This window comes from Equus caballus, chromosome 23, assembly GCF_041296265.1.
Source record: "Equus caballus isolate H_3958 breed thoroughbred chromosome 23, TB-T2T, whole genome shotgun sequence".
In the NCBI taxonomy this organism is placed as follows: Eukaryota; Metazoa; Chordata; class Mammalia; order Perissodactyla; family Equidae; genus Equus; species Equus caballus.
Genome location: NC_091706.1, coordinates 33,784,980 through 33,806,897, shown reverse-complemented (window position 1 = coordinate 33,806,897; position 21,918 = coordinate 33,784,980). Strand labels below are relative to the sequence as shown.

The 21,918-nt window shown below is 42.3% G+C and overlaps 1 protein-coding gene across 2 annotated transcripts in view; it reads left to right on the top strand.

Annotated features, from left to right (window-relative positions):
* Positions 1–21,918, top strand: part of MAMDC2 (MAM domain containing 2) — a 147,864-nt gene that overhangs the window by 77,990 nt on the left and 47,956 nt on the right. For both annotated transcript variants that reach the window (XR_002803197.2, XM_001489321.6), the window contains exons 6-9: positions 1,979–2,235; positions 6,016–6,109; positions 12,057–12,200; positions 15,139–15,404. Coding sequence is in view for 1 of the 2 variants with exons in the window: in XM_001489321.6 (XP_001489371.1) it covers positions 1,979–2,235; positions 6,016–6,109; positions 12,057–12,200; positions 15,139–15,404 (761 nt within the window). In the remaining variant the exon portion in view is untranslated. The remainder of the gene's footprint in view (positions 1–1,978; positions 2,236–6,015; positions 6,110–12,056; positions 12,201–15,138; positions 15,405–21,918) is intronic.

The following is a 21,918-nucleotide window of genomic DNA, read 5'->3' as shown; positions in this document are numbered from 1 at the left end:
GCTGGTTGTTACAACACGAGAATATGGGTCTAGCGCCATCAGATTTTCTGACTTTTCCAGAGAAGCTTGATTTCTCTTTCTTGTTGCCAGTGAAATATGGTTTCAAATACAGGCAACTAATTCATCACTCTATTTTCTCCCTGACCCACTCCACTTCAATCGTATACTTGATCTGCCTGGCTCCTCTGATCGTCTGAGCTTGTGATCTCTATTTATTCACAGTTGCATGACTTGGCGAGATGACCAGAGAAATTATATTTAAGCAAGGGAGATTATTCAGGGGGTTGAACAATTTGCTGCCAGGAGAAAGTAAGCTTTGATTTTTCCATCTTTCCCCTCTGCCCTGCTGAGGTGAGGACCTTTCTGAGACTATATTTGTGCTTTGAATAACCATTTGTTGAGGGCCCAACACATCCTGGGTGGTGTGCTAGATGAAAGTAAGCGTCGGGTATGTGAGTGCATATATTCTTCCTAATATCCTTCCTGCTATTTTGCCAAGGATAATAAGATTTATTACTAACCAGGCACCATGTAACAAAAACAAAGATATTAAGTTGTAATTGTTCTGAGCTTGTAAATAGAAAGGCTGTTCTATCAAAGCTACATTACATAACTCCTCTGTCATTGAAGCTTAAATAAATTCAGACCAAAATGCTAATAATAATAGCTATCCTTTATACAAAACAGACAATGGGGAAAGCATGTACTAGAATCAGTAATGGCATTACTTTATTTCATTATAATTATGTTGGGCGATTGCAGTGTGCTGGGCACATGCCGAACACCTCACACACATCTTCTCATTTACTACTTATATCAACCTATGAGAGAAGCATTTGATGCTCATTCTAGAGATCAGAAAATTGAAGCCCAGAGATATTTAGTAACTTGCTCAAGGTCACAGGGCTTGTAAGAGGTTGGGCAGGATTCAAACTCAGTTCGCTCACTGCCGAGTCCAAGCTCTCCCCATTCTGCCTCACAGTTTCTCTGTTTCAGCAAAATGCCTCAACGGAGGTCGGCCTCTGGGTCCAGAGCACACCAAGGCCTTGCCAAGAGTGACATCACAAGTTTTACCTTCTAAATCCTAACCTTGTCTCAGTGTTAGTTGACTGACATGTTCTATTAAAGAGCTACAACTGGTCATCTAGTTTGAATTCAAAATCTTCATTTCGCTCAAAGCATACGTAGTGACACTTTGTGGATATTGTAAAGATGTACAGGAGGGTCTCCCTGCTCTCTTAAGAACAGACGGTATGCTTGGTATGCTCTTAGAAGCCATATAGCCCTAAGAGGGCTCGGGGGAGGAGGGCTTCGGGGTAATGGTCTGTTTCTTTCCACAGATGTGTTCAGCTTGGGAAAATTCAAGCACCTCACAGATGATAGATACACCTCTTTAACTATATGAAGTACGTTTTACTTTACTCAAAAGTAAGGAAAAGGGGCCGGCCAGTGACACAGTGGTTAAGTTTGCACGTTCTGCTTCGGCGGCCCAGGGTTCACTGGTTCAGATCCTGGGCGTGGACCTAGCACCACTCATCAAGCCATGCTGAGGTGGCATCCCATATAGAAGAACTAGAAGGATGTACAACTAGGATATACCACTATGTACTGGGGCTTTGGGGAAAGAAAAAAAATAGAAATAGAGGAAGATTGGTAACAGATGGTAGCTCAGGGCCAATCTTCCTCACCAAAAAAAAAAGAAAGAAAGAAAAAAGAAAAGGAAAGCATGCCTTTAATAAAAACAACTAAGGAAAAGAAAAAGAATGGTTCTACTCTTGTATTTAGCAGAGTACAATGAACTCCATGTATTTACCTCCCAGCTGGGACAAGCCATGGCCATGCTTCTTCCTCCGTAACTCATTCGTTTCCTCCCCACCACTCCCACTGGATTATTTTGAAGTAAATCCCAGAATCGTGCCATTTCATCTGAAAGTCCCCTAGTCTGTCTTATGCTGTGTTTTCTCTGTGTAATCTTCAGGACACTACATGTATGTGGACTCAGTTTACGTCAAGCACTTCCAGGAGGTGGCCCAGCTCATCTCCCCGATGACCACGGCCCCCATGTCCGGCTGCCTGGCGTTTTATTACCAGCTCCAGCAGGGGAATGACAATATCTTCTCCGTGTATACTCGGGACGGGGCCGGCCTTTATGAGGAGATCTGGAAAACAGGCAGCCCAGGGAATGCTGTCTGGAACCTCGCCGAGGTGGAGTTCAGTGCTCCGTACCCCATGGAGGTAGGTGTGCCAGGTGTGCCAGGTGTGCCCCACCTGGCCGCTCTGCAGGGCTGCCAGCCACACACAGGCCTGGAGGTCAGGAGACTCGACAGTCTCACAGTCATTCTTTCTTTTCTGCTGTGTCTCGATCCTTCTCTTTCTTCTCCCTTCCTTGGCCCCCTCCACTTCTCTCCCTTCTTCTGTATTTCTTTCTGCCTTCCTCCTTTGTCACCTTCATTTTCTAAAAAGAATATTTTTTCTAAGGACACATATGGAAAAGCCAGTCCACCAGCTAGATTTCTTGGACACACCGTCCCCCTGAACCTTGCACTGTGGTTGTGATGAGTTCGAAAGAGGAGATCAGTGCCTTCTAAGTGAAACTCCCTCTTTTTAAAAAAAAAAAAAAAAAATCTTATTTTTAATTGTATTTATTTTATTGAAGTCACATTGGTTCATAACAGTATATAAATTTCAGGTGTACTTCATTATATTTCAGCTTCTGTATAGACTGCATCGTGTTCACCAAAACTAGTTTCCGTCCGTCACCATACATGTGTGCTCCTTTAAGGGGTAAAGAGAGACTCTCTCTTGAACTTCCATTCCTGAGCACGGTTACGAAGGTTTCCCTTACTTGAAGGAATAGTCTTAAGAGATTGAAAAAACACAGCTTATTTTCTTCTTTTCTCCTTTACAGTATAAATAATGTCATAAAATCAGAAATAAACTTAACGATTGTGGCCCTAATTTGAAACAAGCCTTGGTGCCTTCGTCTTAGGACTTTTTATAGTTACGTGAGTGAGAAACGTCCTTTGCAGAAGGATTAGAAAGTTCAGAGAAGCAAAACAAACTAAAACGCCCTGGGCCAACCCTGCAAGATGAGAACTGCTAATACTTGGGTGTTTATGTTGCAGACCGTTTTTCTAAGCACGTATATTAACACATACCTGTATCTAGGTATGTAATCCACAACAAACAAAAATCCAACAAAGTAGATTCAACTATCCCCGTATTCCAGATGAGAAAGGGGAAAGGGGAGAGTCCAAGAAGTTTGACATTGTTTTCTAGGTCACACGGCTGGTGAGTGCCAGGGCCCTTAGCGACGTTCCTGGACTAAAAGCTGCCCTAAGGCTGGAGGAGGAGGCCCAGCTCTGTCTGGGTACCCCGGAGGACCTCTGGAATCAGGGAGCACATCATGGTGGTGGCAGATTTGGAGCTTTAAGTAGAGTCTTAGTTACCACAAGTTGTTGATAGCCCCTACTTTTCACTCTGCACTTTTTTGCAATATTTTCCCTAGCTGCCTTTAAAGTACAGAAGGAGCAGATTATCCTCTGGATGCTGTTCGGTGGGGCCATCTGCTCGCCTGATGTGGAGCTCCGGAGAACCTTGGGGTCGCCTCTTGGTTTTTTGCCGTGTTCTGCCTGCTGATGGCGTGCCTGCCACTCCCCTCACCTGCTTCTCATCCCCCTCTGCCGCCCCCCTTCAGCCCCGGAGAGAGGACAATGCTTTTTGCAGGATGTGTGCTATTTCCTCTCCCAAAGTCTGACCGAGCCTCGACGTGCTCTTGCAGCTCAGTGGAAAATTTCCTGTGAGTTTGGGTTACAAGGAGGAAAAGAAATGCACATGCTGCTTCAGACATGTTTCCTCCTGTTGAAGGCCCATGAGTCACACACACACTGACGGCGTTTTCTTTGCACACTCCTTCCATCCTACAATAAACTCCTGGGGCGACATTGGGATGCGTGAGACTTCGCTGATTTTTTTTTAAACCAATGCTTGAAAAATTCTGGTCACTACTAAACTTCAATATCTATCCTCTTGATTCACATGTGTGCGATTTTGCTCAGTCTGAACTCATTATGCTATATTTTCTCCTGGTAATTGCCAGGAAAAGAAACATATCCTGCAGAAATCAGCAAATTTAGCGTCACCATATTCTCAAATGAATTTTAAAAAGGAAAACAAGCATTCGAGACCCTCTTTCTGAAAAAGAGAGCAGCACATGGGCTGTGATTAGCATACTGGCAGATTAGCATATTCTGATCGAAATATCATTCTCATTCAGCCTACTCAGTAAGATTAAGTGCTGTCATTCACTTTCTTTATCAGCTGGCACCTTGAGAACGAAATGTCATGAATCTGTGTTAAGTTTGTAAACTTAATTTGCTCCTTCTCATTTGTCCACATCTGTTCCCTTTGTTCTCAGCTCTTCCTAGTTCACCAGAGACAAACTTCCAGGGTCCCCCTTGGATTTTGCAGAGTCCAGGCACCGGGTCTCTGTAAGACCATCATTGTTAAGCTGAAAAGCACCTTAGGAACCAAACTCTTTTTTTTCAAAAATGGAGAAGCTGAGACCTGGAGGAGAAAAGGAACTTGCTAGAGCTAATTAGTGGCTAACTGGGCTTAAATCTGAATATGAGTTCAAGAGGGAGTCAACCTGGAGAAAAAGGCATGAATTTAGTTCAGAGCTCATTATGCACCTGACTCCGTGCTAGGATTTTTATATACGTTATCTTATTTAATTTCTTCATCAGTCCTACAAAGTAGGTGTTATTATGCCTATTTTATGAGAAAAGTGAGGCCTCGAGAGGTTAAGCAACATACCCAAGGTCACCTAGCTTCTAAGTGACGCAAATGGGATTTGAACTCCGGTCAGTCTGCCTGCAAGACACCATTCTCTTCAGAAGAGGTTGAAAACCAGAAGCCTGTGGGCCAAAGCTGGCCCACAATGACTTGCCTGGCTGCTGTGGTTGTGTTTCATTGTTTGTTTGTTTGTTTGGTTTTTTGTTTTAATTTTTAAATTAATTGCTGACATAAAAAATCTAAAGATTTCAAGTCAAAATCTAGCGATCGAGGTCCTCTTGACAATGTGGTAGATCCACACATATTGGGCCGGATTTCCCACTCATCAGCAGTTGACAAAGCTGAGCAGCAGCCCCCTTTAGACAAGGTTTGCCTTCTCCATTTCACCATCTGTGCCCTGTCCCGCTGTGTCATACCGAGCCCACGTCATGTATTTGCATTGCCTGCTGACCATTGTAGGCTTTTGAGTTTTAACCCCTGCTCAACACTGTATCTTCTCATGTTATCAGTTCACAAGTGTGGACTGCACACCTGGGTGGTTCCCCAACACGGGTGAGTGCTGTGCTCAGCACACCTGATCCCCATGGGCACAGGCAGAAGCTGTTGATTGAAGTCAGAATTAAAGTTGATGACAGAGACGACAGCTGAACTCATAAACCCCATGTTCTTTCTAACCATTTGCACATGCCTGGACTTGCTGACATCCTGACATCTGTGCACAGATTCCTGGGTCTGATTTTGCCTTGGCCATCAGGGTAATCATCTCTGATTGCTACATCTTTGTCCAGGACCCTCACATAGAATTCCACACATGAAGAAGAGAAAGGGCCTCGGAGGGGCTTAGTTCTCTGTGAAGGGCAGGGGAGAAGCTAGCCTGCTTTCTGCAAGTAGCCTGTGGTTTCTTTCGTTGAGGTTCATCATGCAAACTGTCACTTCTGTAGTTTGTCTGAAAGTGACATAGGTACCTCAGCTGACGCTCAAGGGAGGGGAAAACATTCACCAGTAAAATATAACTGAATGCTCAGTATCCACTCTCCCTAAGAGACTGTGGGTCGAGGAGCGAGCTGCCCAAACTCCTATATTTAGGAACACGTTTCCTTAAGTACTTTTAACTTGGCCTCAGCTGTCTTGACTGACACATCATTTTAAATCATGCTTAAGAGCATGTAAGCCTCACGGGAAATACGTGAACCTGTAGCAATATGTCATTTTCCTCTGCAGGTTATTTTTGAAGTTGCTTTCAATGGTCCCAAAGGAGGATATGTGGCCCTGGATGATATTTCTTTCTCTCCTGTTCCCTGCCAAAATCAGACAGGTAAGCTTTCCTTCTTTCTTCTTCCTCACATTTGGAATTTTCCTTTCTCAGTAGATGCCTGTGGGCAGGACTTGCTTTAATTCCTTCTAATTTCCTCACCTTTCCTGTTATCTCATCCTTAAAAGATTACTTAACCGAATAGTCATTTTTCTGGTATATTACTCTTTTTTTCCCCTCACAGACTGAATCTAATTTTTCTGACACCACAGGCCAGTGGTCATGTGCTAAGGAGCTTTCATCTTCCCTACCTCCTCAGAAACGAAAATTAAATACTACTAACTCATTCCCACCCTATCTTTCTCTTTAAAGGATATCTTAGGTTCATAGACAGGTGAATGGATAGGTGAAGAAAACTCTCAAAATCTACTGAGTAGAGGGGCTGGCCCCGTGGCCGAGTGGTTAAGTTCGCGCGCTCCACTGCAGGCGGCCCAGTGTTTCGTTGGTTCGAATCCTGGGCGTGGACATGGCACTGCTCATCAGACCACGCTGAGGCAGCGTCCCGCATGCCACAACTAGAAGGACCCCCAACGAAGAATACACACTATGTACCGGGGGGCTTTGGGGAGAAAAAGGAAAAAAAATAAAATCTTAAAAAAAAAAAAATCTACTGAGAATTATAAAATCTCTTCCCAGTTTTATATAATCCAAACCTATAAATGTCCTCATGTTTAAAGATGTTAGTATTTGGTATTCATTTCTATGATGGTTTTTGGCTAAATATATTATCTTCGATTTAATGTCTAAGTGAACCCTCAAATATTTTATCATGGCCAACTTTGCAATTTCCATTAACTTGATGTTTAGAAAATAGGAAATTTTTACTTTCTGGGAAAATAAGTAAGCAAATCGATTCAAAGCGAATTAGAAAAAAAATGTTTTGGAATAAGAAGGATGGCACTATATTAATAATAACTCAGATGAATGTAATTGACCTTCCTTTTAGTGAGTTTGTTTCCTTGAGAGGCCCTGGGGAGACTCTGTGGTCATCCCATCTTATTAATGAGCCCTCCTTCTGGGTTTTGAAGCCTGGGAAGTAAACTTTTGAACTTGGCCTTTGTAGTCTGATTTTTAATTAAGATAGAGTTGGTCTCCAATGTAATGCGGTTTCAGATATATTCTATAAGCAAGGGGACTGAAAAAGATACTATTTTCTACTTGAGCTAAACTGTTACCCCCAAATTAGAAACACTGCAATTTGCTGAAATCAAATATTATTTTTTACTAATTCTAATTTAAAAAAAAAACTAGTGAAACAGAAACTGACTGGATTTACATGTTTACATATTTTCATTGAAATGATTTAATCCAAACCGTAATCAAAGATTACATGAGTCTCTAAATTTGACAGAACACAGAAACCAAAATTGTTTTACTTCTTTAAATCTGATTGCTCCCTAATCCCATCAGTTGATATTTCAATGATGTTAATAGTAGTTTCACAACCTCTTTATCATTAGTTTTAGAAAGTTCCTTCTTTCGGACACCAGGCACTTACATTGAACTTGATATTTCCAAGTTATACATATGGGTGAAGAGGTGTTTATTCAGTATCTGCACTGGGTGGAGGGTGGGTGGGAGGTAATAGAATCTACTGGACCACCTTGGAAGTAACGTTGGGAAACACTCTCCCTTTTAAAAGATACAGGATATACATGAGCTCTTTCCTACTGAGTGGTGAAAGAAAAAGAAGGATTCTAGCAAAATAGGGACCATTTATTGAAAGGGCTGGTGGCCTCTCAATCTGTAAAATTCAGCCCACATAAAGACCCTTCCTCCTCAGGGGCCACCAGAGATTCACGTTTTTATATAGAGAGGTTAGCCAAGCCTCCCTATGGGTCTTGAGAACTTCCCAACGTACCAGCTTTGCTTTCAAATGGTTTAGTTGCATGCTCCATAGTGTTATGCTCGAGACCCGGCACTTTGGATTCACATCCCTACTCTGCCACTTACAAGCTATGTGACCTTGGACATGTTAATTAATTTTTCTGAGACTCTGTTTCCACATTTATAGGACAAGGATGGAAGAATCTGTTCTGTAGAGTTGTCAGGAAGATTGATGAGTTAATATCTGTGAAGGCCTTAGCAGAGTATGGCACACACAAAATGCTCAGTTATGAGACTTAATATTATTTACTTAATTTTCGGAAGACTCCCATCCATTTCCTGGAGAACAGGGAGTCAGATTGAAATTAAGGAGAACCAGCACTGCCTCTGTGGATGTGTAAGCTAGAGCCTGCTTTGTGCCTTTCATTGAGCAGCTGTGGACCAGATTCTGAGTCTTAGAGGCTGAGCCCTGGTACTTCGTCTTACATTTCACAAATAGTTTATACCCTTCTGGTTCGTAACAGGTGCCAACAATTTTTTCTTTATCTTGGTTAGCTCCAGACTCATTGTCTCTGCTTTTCCCAGCTGGATCTAGCATTTTCTCCCCTCATCTTTCTAGTAGGCTGAGACGGGAATTGTTTCAACACATGAAGCGTCTCGTTCCCACCATCTGGTTGGGCTTAGAGTTAATCCAGTCTCCCAGACCTGAGACCCATCGCGTAGTCACAGGTGTTAAACACCAGTGTCATGTTGCTTCCCAAATGTTCCCCTAGGATGCTTCCAGAGGACAGTGAGACTCCCTCAAACCTCCTCCCCCTGGAGTTGTAGCACTTGCCTTTCCTACCCAAAGACTCCCCCTTCACCACCACATTTGGCCTAGGGTCTAGATCATTGGAATAAGCTCCTCTTTTGGTCTACAAGTTCTTGAATGCCTAAGAGGTGATTCCATCCTCTTCTAGGAATCCTGCCTTCATGCCCAACCCAAACTGACAGCCCCACTGCTGTGCTCTTGGCACCCAGCCTCTTCTGTGGGCTTGGGTCCGCCTCACACCCAGGCCAAGGACTAGGAGGATCCTGACACTCATGGACATACCTCTCAAAGGACATCTACTGGGCCTAATTCCCAATACTGACCATTCACCAACAGCACACTGCCCAGAGCTCTTGTCTAATTGGAGGCCTGGCTCCAATTGTTGCCTAGGATGCAGCTGAAGTTGCCACAGCCTGCCTTAGCTCAGATGCCCTCAAGGGTCTCCACAGCCTGGTCAGTGGCCCAGCCCCTGCTCCATCACAATTCCTCAATCTGGTGCCAGGTCCCACTCACTCTCTTCCCCAAGGCAGCTTTGAGCTGTCTCAGCCTGCTTTCAGGCCGGCTCATGCTAAAATAAAGCTACTGTGCACCCCAGATCGCTCTAGCACTACAGGGGCTGGTGAGCCTTTTAGGTTTTGAGAGCTGAGAGTGGGATCATCTCCACGAACTCCATGGAGCAGAGGAAAAAATGAGAACTCCCAACGATTCTTCTCAAACTGTAACACTCTCCACCTGATTAGATTATTTTCAAAGCCTCTCATTTCTAAAAAGTTCAAATGTCTGAAAGCACGTAATTAACTAAATCTTACATTATGATGCTTTTTGATACCTGCCTCAAAGGGATTTTATTTCCTTTTTTTTTTTTTTCCAGATCAACTGAGGCTTAGGGGCTTCCAACAGCCTCTGATGCCTCCCTATGCTTCAAATATGTTGTTAACACTCAGTTGTGATTGTCACTTGACCCATGCTTCTGAAACAAGCCCGAAGCAAAGGCTTTCCATCCACCCCAGGTCTCTGGGAGCTCACTTTGGGCCACAAACAGGCCTTCTGGCCCCATCTTCAGGAATCAGATACTGTCTTGCAGTAGAGGAAGCGCTCTGGGTGAAAAAGATCCAGGCTTTGAATTATGCTTTTGAGATTTTCTTTTTATCATACCTTCTCAGGACCCTAGACAAATCCATTTCTAGGACTAGGTATTTAGCAAAAGAATATAATCACATCCTCAGAAAAATCTTTTCTGTGTGACAAAGTTTGTCACCATGGAGACAACTGATCCTTGCTGACTTTCAAGTTTTAATGCCACCTCCCACCCCTCCTACACACCTAATAAATGGGTTATGGTTCTCCTGTGGCTGCCCAGGGGGATAGTCCTTGGGGTATATTCCTGATGAGTAATTTCACTGACCTGCCCTTCTCTTTGTGCATGGCTTTTGGGAGTGCCATGCCATTTTCTGAGCTAGATTGCCATCTATAGATTTTGAATTTTCATCTGCTTTTTCATTACCAGGTGGCAGAGGGATGTCTAAGACTGGAGACCATCATGGGGTTTCCCATGGTCTCAAATCTGCATGGGAGGCTGTCAAAGGATTGTTGTTTGTATGACATATTAATTTTTCAAAGACTTTATCTTCATGGCTTAAAGATACTCCCTGATGTTGACAGAGTCAGGCCGAGCAGTGGGTGGGCTAATCCACCGATCTTAGAGCATTGAGAATTCTCTTCATTTCCTTTTCTCCTCTCTGGCTCATCAGGGTACTCTCCTTGTACACTGGGTAGGGCATATCATCTGAGATACAAGCAGGTTCCAGTTATGTAGGAACATTTTCTTTCTATTCTTTTTTGTAATGTGTGTTAGTCACTTACTTTTTTTAATTTAATGTTTTTAAAACTCATTTTTGTGTCATTTTAAACTCAGACAAAATTTGCAAGAATACTATAAAGAACTCCTCTGTACTCTTCACCCAGATCTACAAATTGTTAACGTTTCGCCTCATTTGCTTTATCAACCATTTAAGAGTAGGTTGCAGACATTGTGTCCCTTTACTCCTAAGTACTTCAGTATGTATTTTCTAAAACCAAACACATTCTCCAACACACTATGGGATAATTATAAAGTTGAGGAGATTTTGACACTGATACAAGGTTATCAACTAAATTATGGTCCATATACCAATTTTGCCAGTTGCCCCAATAACATCTTTTATAGCTGGTTGTTTTCCTGGACCAAGACTGAATCTCGGCTCCCTTGTAGCATTTGGTTGTCATGGCTCTTTCATCCCCTTTAGTCTGGGCCAGTTCCTCAGCCCGCTTGAAGGGTTTCCTGCTTTGAAATTTGGCAGATTGAGAGAACAGTGAGTGTTTGTCTGTAAAGAGCTCCCTGTTTCATCAGATCACTGCTCCCAGAATTCGTAAGTTTTTCTAGAGATGATTTCCCAGTTATTCAATACAGTGCCCTCTCTCTGGCCCTACAGGTTAGACCAGTGTATGTCAGCATGCAGGACAGGAGCACGCTTGGCTACATGGAATGTGTCCCAAGCTGCGTCAGTCACGTCCCCTCTGGACTTGAAGGGCCATCTGAACAGCGAAGTTCACAGCTACTTGTTAGGACCAAGTTATTCTCGAAAGAGCAGAAATCTTTATGTTCCATTCCCTCCAGGCAATCTGGAATGAGGTGATATTTTTAGACCAGGGTGAATGATACCAGAACTCAGCAAAAGCCAAAATAATAGCAGTATAGGTGATGGAATTGGTGTGACTTTTTCAACAGCGTGATGTATTCTGAGTAATGATTTTCCTCAAGCAGATCAGCTCCTACTCCTAACGTCAATTATAAATAGACAGCGGCTGTGCTTCTGACACAAAGACTGGGCAACAAAGGAAAATTAATTCTGGAAAATATTATTTCTAAAATGTCTTAGAGAGAAATTAAGAATTCCTTAAAATCCTTACCTTTTTCTTTCTTTGTAATTTTGTATGAAGGAATTCTGAGTTGTGAAGAAGTATGTGAATAAATTCTCCCAGTCTTTACATCATAAAAGGAAATTTCTTTTGAAGTTTTTTATTTTTATAGAGAACGTGAACAGAGCTCCTTCCTTCCATCCCTTTGGGGAGGAAAAAAACAATTTTCCTGTCATGCTGAGACGTTGGTTGGATGCTAACCTGTCAGCATGTCATTAGGATAAAAATATTGTCTTGTGTTTTACTTCTTCAGTCTCCCTGGGCACAAATGTGTGCGTGTTTGTCAACCAGCGCATGTAGTCGTTTGAGGTCCTGCGGTTTGGCTCTCTTTAACTTTGGTTCTCCTTTGCTCAGAGCTTCCTTTCAGCGCGGCAGAAGCAAGCTGCAATTTTGAGGAAGATCTCTGCAACTTTTACCAAGATAAGGAAGGTCCAGGCTGGGCCCGAGTAAAAGTAAAACCAAACATGTATCGGACCGGAGACCACACTTCAGGCACAGGTAAACCAGAAATCTGTCTGGGTGGGGATGTTGGGATTGGGGGCTGGGAGTTGTATTCATGCTCCATTCACCATTCTTACTCCACACCTGTTAAGTTGCTGACTTTTGTTTTTTTTTAAAGGCACTTGTAAAGAAACAAAGACAATTGGTAATCTTGTCTTTGACCTTTTTTTAAAATTGGAATTCAAGTTGCTATGCTAGGAAAAGTATTTGCAGTTAATTAAATAGCCAAACCTTTGGAAATTATCTTGCTCTTCACTTTAGATGGAGAAATACCTTTAAAAAGCTATTAGATTCCAATTACATGAAGCATCCAGAATAGGCAACTCCATAGAGACAGGAAGCAGATTAGCTGTTGCTAGGGGCTGGGAAGGGAGATGTGGGGAGTGACTGCTTAATGGGTTCAGAGTTTCCTTTTGGGATAATGAAAATGTTCTGGAACTGGGTAGTGGTGGTGGTTGCACAGCATTGTGAATGTACTAAATGCCACTGAATTATATACTTTAAAATGGGAAATCTTGTATGTATTTTTTTTGCAATAAAAAATATATTGTGGGGCAATAAGAGCTATTGGAATATGTTGGTGGGCACTTGGATATATCTACAAGGAGCTCTTAGAAGCCAGTTTGTGCTCCCCTTGAATAAGGATTATGTAATCACTTTAATGGATCCCTTGTGAAGCCCACTCTGGTAGAGACTGATGGAAAGGGCCTGTTCTCGAGGGGTTAGTGTCTAATTCATTTATTCAACAATTATTTATGTACTCAGCCCCAGGGTAAGTTTACCATAAAGCTGATGAAACTTAAGCTGCAGGACCCCTTACTTGTACAGGCCCTGGTAAAGGCGTTGCAAGGGGCCCTCACAATTTTATACTTGTAATTTTGTGCGCTTTTCTTAGAGGTTGCCTAACTTGTAGGAATACAGGCCCTACAAAAACCTGTTCTGACCTTGGCCAGACTAACTCCTGGGGGATCCAATAGTGAGCAAATCAGGTATGAAGCCCACCCTTGCTGGCTGACAATCATTAGAGAAACATTAGACAAATATATACACAAATAACTTTATAATTACAAGATGTAGTAAGTGTTATGAAAGAAATGAAGAGTGAGCTCTGGGAGAGAAAAGAGGAAAGAACCTAATTGTGATTGGGGACTCAGGGGAGGTTTTTCTTAGGGGAGTGGGTGTTAGCCGGGAGAGTGGGAGCAATCCAGCAGAGGGAACAGCATCTGTGAAGGCTTTGAGTTTGAAAAGAGCTGGGCACTCCAAGGAATTGGAGGGTTAGTGTGGCTGCACTGTGTGGAGGAGAGTGGAGGAAAATTAAGTTAGATAAGGAGATAGATCATGGGTGTGGCAGGCCAGAGTAAGCATTTGGGATTTTATTATAAAGGAAATGAGAACCACTGAAGGTTTTAAGAAGACAAGAGATTCAATTTAGGGTTTTTTTTTTTTTTTTTTTGAGGAAGATTAGCCCTGAGCTAACATCTGCTGCCAATCCTCCTCTTTTTGCTGAGGAAGACTGGCCCTGAGCTAACATCCGTGCCCATCTTCCTCTACTTTATATGTGGGATGCCTACCACAGCATGGCTTGCCAAGTGGTGCCATGTCCACAGCCAGGATCCGAACTGGCAAACCCTGGGCCACAGAAGTAGAATGTGTGCACTTACCCACTGCACCACTGGGCCGGCCGCTCAATTTAGGTTTAAAAAGGTTGTTCTGCCTGGTGTATGGCCACCTGTATTAGTCTACTAGGGCTGCCATAACAAAATACCACGGACTGGGGGGCTTAAACAACAGAATTTTATTTTCTCACAGTTCTGGGAGCTAGAAGTCCAAGATCAAAATGCCAGCAGGGTTGGTTTCTAGTTGGTTCAGGAAGAGAGAAGAGACCACTCTTCCTGGCTCGCAGATGGCTTCTTCTCATTGTGTCTTCATAAGGTCTTTCCTCTTCTGTACATGTGAAGTGGGAGAGAGATCTCTGGTGTCTCTTCCTCTTCTTCCAAGGACAGCAGTCCTATAGGATTAAGCCCCAACCCTTATAACGTCATTTAACCTTAATTAACTCCTTAAAGGCCCATCTCCGAACACAGTCACATTGACAGTTAGGGCTTCAACCTATGAATTCTACGGGGTAGGAGGCACAACTTAGTCCATAATGCCAGTCCTGTTAAATAACCAAAGAACCTTTTGCCGAAAGAATTAAATAATTGGGTAGAACTTGACTATATAGCAAAGACTGCGGCAATGGAAAGAAAATTGATGGGGGGAGAAACAGAAAAAGAAAGTAGGTTCTAGAGCTTATTTATGTTATTTAGGAAAAATAATTATCCTTTTTTAGGGTCCTTTTCTTGCACAGAAAAGGACTTGAGAGAGATTTTCTGATTGAATGACAGGCTGAAACAAAACAAATTTTGTAGGGGACCCAGTTCACTTCCCAACACCATTCACATGAAATAGCCAAAGTTCCACGGAGTTCCAGGCCAGCCTGTCACCTCTCCCTCGCCACTGATCACTGCAAGGATAGGAAGGAAAAGTCTGCTCTGGGCCTTCCATTCACTATGACCCACTCTAGGTACTCAATCTAAATCAGCTGGTTGACCCAGGCAGCTGGGAGCCTCAAGATGATTTCATGCTTTTTGTTTCATGCAAAACGTAAATCCTAATTGATGACTGGAATGTGAGCATATGCGGTTGGAAATCTGTCCTGGTTTATGAGGTCAACTTAGAGCTGGAGAAGGTTTATTTGCAACAGAGTCACATCGATGTAATCTGTTCCTTAAGCCACAGATATTAGAAAATGCTTTCAGTCATTTAAAGCCTATGGAAATAGCCTCTGTTGGCAAATTCTGCTACTTTAACCAAATTTTCCCATTTGATAACCGGGACTAGATTATTTAAGTTTTTCATTGCTGATACATTGAATGCTTTGTCCTGTTTGTAGGGTATTATCTGCTGGCCAACACAAAGTTTACATCGCAGCCTGGCTACATTGGAAGGCTCTACGGTCCCTCCCTGCCGGGAAACTTGCAGTATTGTCTACGTTTTTATTACGCCATCTATGGATTTTTAAAAATGAGTGACACCCTCGCAGTGTATATCTTTGAAGAGAACCACGTAGTTCAAGAGAAGGTCTGGTCTGTGCTGGAGTCCCCAAGGGGTGTTTGGATGCAAGCTGAAATCCCCTTTAAGAAGCCCATGCCTACCAAGGTACAGTAGAACCAGCGCGATCCATCGTTCTTTTTCCATTGCTGGACTGGGTTAGTGAATTTCTGTTTAGTTATTTTCAACTGGTGATGTGTTATTTTTCTTCTCTTCAAGCTGACAGCCACACCCCCACACCCTATCCCAGCCATGCACAGGTTATATCCTTCAGTTCTTTTTAGTTTTCTGTGTCTCAGAATCATGGCCACCTAGGGAATTTGTTTGTTGTTTATTTCTTAGATTCCACCAGCCTGGGAATATGTGACTAGTCCAAGTTCGGCAGCTAAACTTTAGTTTGAAGCCACAATTCTTTCTCTCTCTCTCTTGTGCATACATACACACACACACATACACGAATGCTACTGTTTTTAAAAGGTGAAATCAGTGAACCTGTTTCTCCATTGAGGCTTTAAGATCAACAGCCTAAGACTATAGCTGAACACAGGATGGGGAAGCTCAGTGAAAAATGAGAGCCAACCAGACAGAGTGCATCTATATAAGGGAACCATCAGCAGCTGACTTTGATAGCAATGAGAATACAAAGAGATCTCGATTGCAAGGGGAATGTAAGAGAAAACTGTGATTTCCCGAACTTAACAACTCGTAACCTCAAGGAAGTTTTACACATGTGATAAATTCTGTCAACTACAATCCACATATGAAGCTAGTATAGCAAAATGTTTTGTTTCAGCCTGTCGTTCACTCAGAAGCTATCTCTCAGGTACACTCCCAGTGCAAGTAGGGGGCCCAAAGGATTGGAAAGGTCCCTTCCTTCAAAGAGATGATTCGCACAGTGGGAGCTCAGTGAAGGCTGTTGAATGAAGGGATGAATCCATTAGTCACATTCATTAGCCAGGAATTACCCAAAGTCCCAGCTCCCCAGGGGAAGAGCCATACCTAGAAGAGCAGTTAAACCTTCTTCACAAAGATCGATGACCCGAACTTCTCTCAGTTAGAACCATCTGGACAGAATCACCGCTTTGTCTATCTATAACTTCCTGCTAAAGAAATTTTGTACACCATTCCTGTTGTAATGTTGCTTCGTTACTTTTAGTCCGTTGCGCTACCCACCAGGGCATGATTAAATCTTTACAATGATTAAGCAAAGATCTTGGAATATCTTTACAAAGTTCTTTTCCACTGCTAGGCAAGAAGAAGTTGTGATTATAAAGACATGGCCGCATCCTGGAGTTACTGATTTCTAAAAGGGTTGAACCAATTTCTGACACTTCTAACAGAATATAAGTATACAGATTTTACCACAATCTCATAGGCTGTTTGGATTATTTTTATGTTAATTAAATAGGTAGTGTTATTGGAGGTATCTCTTCTTAATTCCATTGTGCTTTGATGACTTGACTAGTCTGACAGATTTGGCTTGGGCCCCTGGGAATAGAATGAAAAGTCAGTTTCTTTATCACCCCCTACACCTAAACTCAAACTCCAATTCTTCTTCTCTTTCGGAAGGTTTTTCCCCGATCTTCTGTTTTCCTTTGTAATTCTGAATATTATATTTCCACCTCCGTTTCTTAATTCTTTAATCTGAACAGTATTCGCTGTCTCCTTGCTATGAAAGATAAGGAATTTAGCTTGTTTGTAGTATTCCTTATTCTTTTCTCTCTCCTCACAATTTTTAGTCATATTTTTATGTTCAACTTTTCTCTTGGTTCTCTTTGTAACTTTAATACACTTAACCATTTAGTTTTGGACCCAGAAACTTTAGATAGTGTCTCTTGACACCCCACTGTGTAAGATGAACAAATTTTCACCCCTGCATTTCCATTCTCCTCTCTTACCCAATTCATGTCTCAGAGTTTCTCAGCTATACAATTGCTTTTACATTGTCATGAATTTTAACATTTAAATTCCTACAGCGAAGCCTTCTAACTTTGCCAGTGGCGGGATTTCCCAGTGTGAGTCCCCTTGGCATTTTGAAGAAGACAGTTCTGCCTTTGTGGGGAGCCATCCATCACATTGTTGGGTTTTTAGCATCTGCAGTTACTGTAACAACCCAAATTATTTCCACACATTTCCCAATGGCCCCAGAGGTGCCACACCATCCTTGGATGAGAACCATTGGTCTATAAGCTGATTCTGAAAATTGAAATTAAACATAAACTCTACCTGCAATCCACTCTTGCCCCCATCCCATCTGTGCCCTGCCCAGCAGCAGCGTTATCACGAGGAAGCCGTCCCCTGAAGTAACCCTTTGGCCTCCTATTGCTCTTAGGGAAAAGGCTCTGCGTGACCTGACATCCGCCCCCTCCCCAGCTTCGCCTCTTGCTTTCTGCCTTCTAATCACACTGCACAATCAGTTCCTTGAACACACTCTGTACTCTCCTGTCTTGGATCGTTGCGCACTCTGTTGTTTCCACTGCCTAGCCTCATCTTAATTCGATCACACTTAAACTTCACTTCCACAGAGAATCCTTCTCTAGCCCCACTCCCCGGAGTTGGTTAGAGTTCCCCGGGCATGCTAGGTTGCTCCTTCATCATCTTGGGGACAGTATAACACAGTGATTAGGAGCATAGATCCAGGAGTCTCTCTGGTTTCAAATCTTAATTCTACCATTTACTGGCTTGGCAATCTTAATGTTTTTTCAATTGAGGTGTAATTGACTACTATAACATTATATTAGTTTCAGGTATACAACATAATGACTTGATATTTGTTTATATTGCAAAATGATCACCACAATAAGTCTAGTTAAGATCCATCACCATACATAGTAACAAAAAAGTTTTTATCTTGTGATGAGAACTTTCAAATGTGCAATAGAGTATTATTGACTATAGTCACCATTACATCCCATGACTTATTTATTTTTTACTGAAAGTTAGTATCTTTTAACCCATTTCACCCACCTCTGCACCTCCTGCCTCTGGCAACCACCAATCCGTTCTCTGTGTCTATGACTTGTTTTTTTTGGTTTGTTTTTCAGATTCTATGTGTGAGATCATACCGTTTTTGTCTTTCTCTATCTGACTTGTTTTATTTAGCCTAATGCCCTCAGGGTCCATCCATGTTACACGTGCCAAGATTTCCTCATTTTTAATGGCTGAATAATATTCTCTTAGTCATTTTTTTTTAAATCTCTTTCTTCCTTACTTTTCCCACCCAGAACCCAAAACCTAGCAGATACTTTGCTCACAGTTGATGCTCAGTAATTGTGGGATGACTGTCAGGTTCTGACTCTCGAGCAGTGGTTGTTGACCCTCATTAAAATCACCTGGGAAGTGCTTTTAAAATGCTAATGCCCAAGATATTCACTGTCCATTTCTCTCATAAAAATATAACCTTCCTGAGGACAAGGTCTGTGTTAGTCTTGTTCATTTCTGTATCTACAGCATCTAGCACTGTGCCTGGTGCACAGTAGATTATCAGTAACATTTTGTTCAGCAAATTTTGTTCGGTACACATATGTGGTCAATGAATACATAGAAGAATAATGAAAAGAACAATGAGAGATGAATAAATAAAAGAATGAATGAGTTGACTTTCTGACGCTGATAAGTGGCAGAACTAGAGTTTGAACCATGGTCTAGCCTACCCTGAAGGCTGCCCCTTGGTGCAGGTTTCCTTGGGTGCTCAAGGTTTCCATCTAGTCTTGGGGAAGGCTTCTTCTTGTGCAACTGGAAACAGTCAGGCTCCCCAGTGTGCTGTGGGGTATAGGCACCTTCTGTCATTTCATTGAATTCTTACAACATTCCTGTAAGGGAAGTAAAGTATCTCCTTTTAGTGCCCTTGGCACCCTGGAATGGTTAGACTAGCCCAAGCTCATGTTCTACTGGAAACGGATGCCTGAGCTCAGAGCTTAGTGTTCTGTGGCAAGGAAGAATGCTCCCTGCCTCTGCTTCTTGTCCTCACCACCCCGTTCCTGAAGCCAGTCAAGTGCCATTAGTCTGGAAGAGAGCAAATGGCTGCATTTTCACACCTACTCCCCAGCTCAAGAGCCATATATTTGAATCTTGACTACACCTGGCCTAATCCTGCTGCCAATTTTCACTGGTGGAAATGTCTTCTAGATGTGTTTGAGTATCTGTGCTGCATATCCAAAATAATCACACCCATAATCCCTTACATTTGCTTGTTACTATAACCTGCTGTCATGAACATTATTGTCACCCCTCAGTGAGTTGTCATGTGAAACCAGAGCTGAGCAGAGTGGGGAGCAGCCTGGACAGAACTGTAACAGTGTCTAAGCTTGGAGCCCCTCTCGCCTGTTTCTCTCCCTCACTCCTAATACCTACACACTACGTCAGCTGTGTCTTCCCAGATGCCTTCACTCTGGATGTTTCTTTACCTTTCTCTCCCCTCTCTACCCAGCGTGTTTTAAAGACAATGGTTGATACGATTAATAACGCCCTCTTATCTCCCCTAGATGGTGTACTGTTTGATGGAAACTATAATATATAGCTCTATTTAAGAAAGGATAGCAATGGTAGGAATTTCCTTGACCGTTCTAGCAAAGTCGCTGTATGGATGGGTTCTGTGTTATGTTGTCACAGCTGCCAACAACAACAGGAACTTCTGTCAAGCACTTCCCAGGCACCATGCTAAGCCCTCAATGGGCATTGCTTCATTCGATGCCACAGCACCCTAGGAAGGGAATCATTGTAGCCCCATTTAACAGATGAGGAAAGCTCAGGTGGAAAACGAAGGACATTGTTCAGCAGCACTCAGCTATTAAGTAGCAAAGCTGAGAAGTAAATCCAGAAAGTTCTTTTTGAATCCAGAATCCATGCTTTTTACACTGTTCCTTTATGCCTCTCAGCCCTCTCCTGGGTGATGTTGAAAGTGCAGGATCGGGGGAGAAGGGGAGCCCAGCCCTAACTCAAGATTTCTAAAAATTTCTAGGGCTTTATTATTAACGCATAGTTGTTCTATTTTAGAAATAACTTTGGCTCCTAGGAGGGATCAAAGTTCAAGTGGTTTGATACAAATACAGTGTAATGCTTAAAAGACTTGGCTATGGGTTGTCTGCCTTGTAATTTGGGTAGTTGTGTGACCTTGCTGAGCCTCACTTTTCTTCATATGTAAAATGAGTACCTTAGCAGTACCTGCCTTGCAGGATTATGGTGAAGATCAAATGAGATGCATCAGGTAAAGCACTTAGCATAGTACCTGGCACATACTTAGCGTTTATTAAATTTAGGAGAACAGAGAGAGAGAATGACAGAGAGACTGCAGACTGTGTTTTCTAGGTCCTCATCCTCATAAGGTTTCATAGGCAACATCTCTTTAGTTCATGGATAATTCTGCACCTTGATTTTTGCTGTGAAGTCTTCTTTAAACTAAAAATCAGGTCAGAATTAAATCCTTCTTTTAATAGTACTAGACTTTCTTAATGAAATGGCTGCTTTTACACAATCATGAACAGCCTACAACAATTTCTTTTCCTCCCCAAAGCCCCAGTGCATGCTTGTATATCCTGATTGTCAGTCCTTCTAGTTCTATGTGAGCTGCCAACGTAGCATAGCCACTGACTGACAAATGATGTGGTTCCATGACCGGGAAACAAACCCGGGCTGCCAAAGTGGTGAGAGCACCAAACTTTAACCACTAAGCCGTCAGGGCTGGCTCGACAACAAATTTTTTAATGTTTTAGAAATATTTTGAAAGGGCATGAATCAGGAAGTGTTTTTCGTATTCTGTTTTTCCCCATCAAGCTACTAAAGCAGAGAGCAGGTAATCAAGAGTTACCTTGAGACTTTCATATTTTAGAGAGGATCATGAGGAGAGGGAACAATTCACTCCAAAATGCTTTTCCTTAAAAGCCAAATGTCGAGAGAGACTAGAGAGTCATTGCCAGAAATTCATAATGATGGAGCACAAACATTAGCCGTTATATGTTCAAATCCTTAGTTTAACATTATGCTTGGTTACCGTAGTATGTTAGGTCCTGCAATATCTCCTGGCCTGAAGCTAGTTTTCCCTTTAACAAAGACCTTTAAGTGTCTGTTAATTAGAAGCACTGGGAGGAATTCAACATTGTGCTCATTAAATATTTCTTTTGGGAAAAAAACTGTTAAATGGCCATGAGAGAATGACCGGGCATTCTGTTTCATCTGGGTCTGGGTTAATGATCAGCTCTGCAGTCTTTCAAATCTTCGTGGTGAACCCTTCCAAGTCTACATCTTTACTCTGTTATAGGATTAAAAAACAAATAGATTTCAAAAGTCATTTATGGATTTGGAGAAAACCACTATGTGACCAATCTGAAAACAATATAAATATATTTTTTTTCACTAGGTAAGAACCTTATGTCAGCACTTCTCAGGGTATGTCCCATGGAGTACAAATCGCTTGAGTTGTTTCTTTGAAAAAAAGTTCTGTGATCAAATGAATTGGGGAAATTTTGCATACAAGGTCTCTACTTTTTCACATATGCACATGAAGATTCATAATGCGCAATAATGTATTAGAAACTCTGGTGAGTTCTACATTAAAGAATCCTGTTTAAGCTTGTTTAAGGTGGCAGTTCCTTCAAAGTATTTGACACGGAACCCTTGTCTTGTG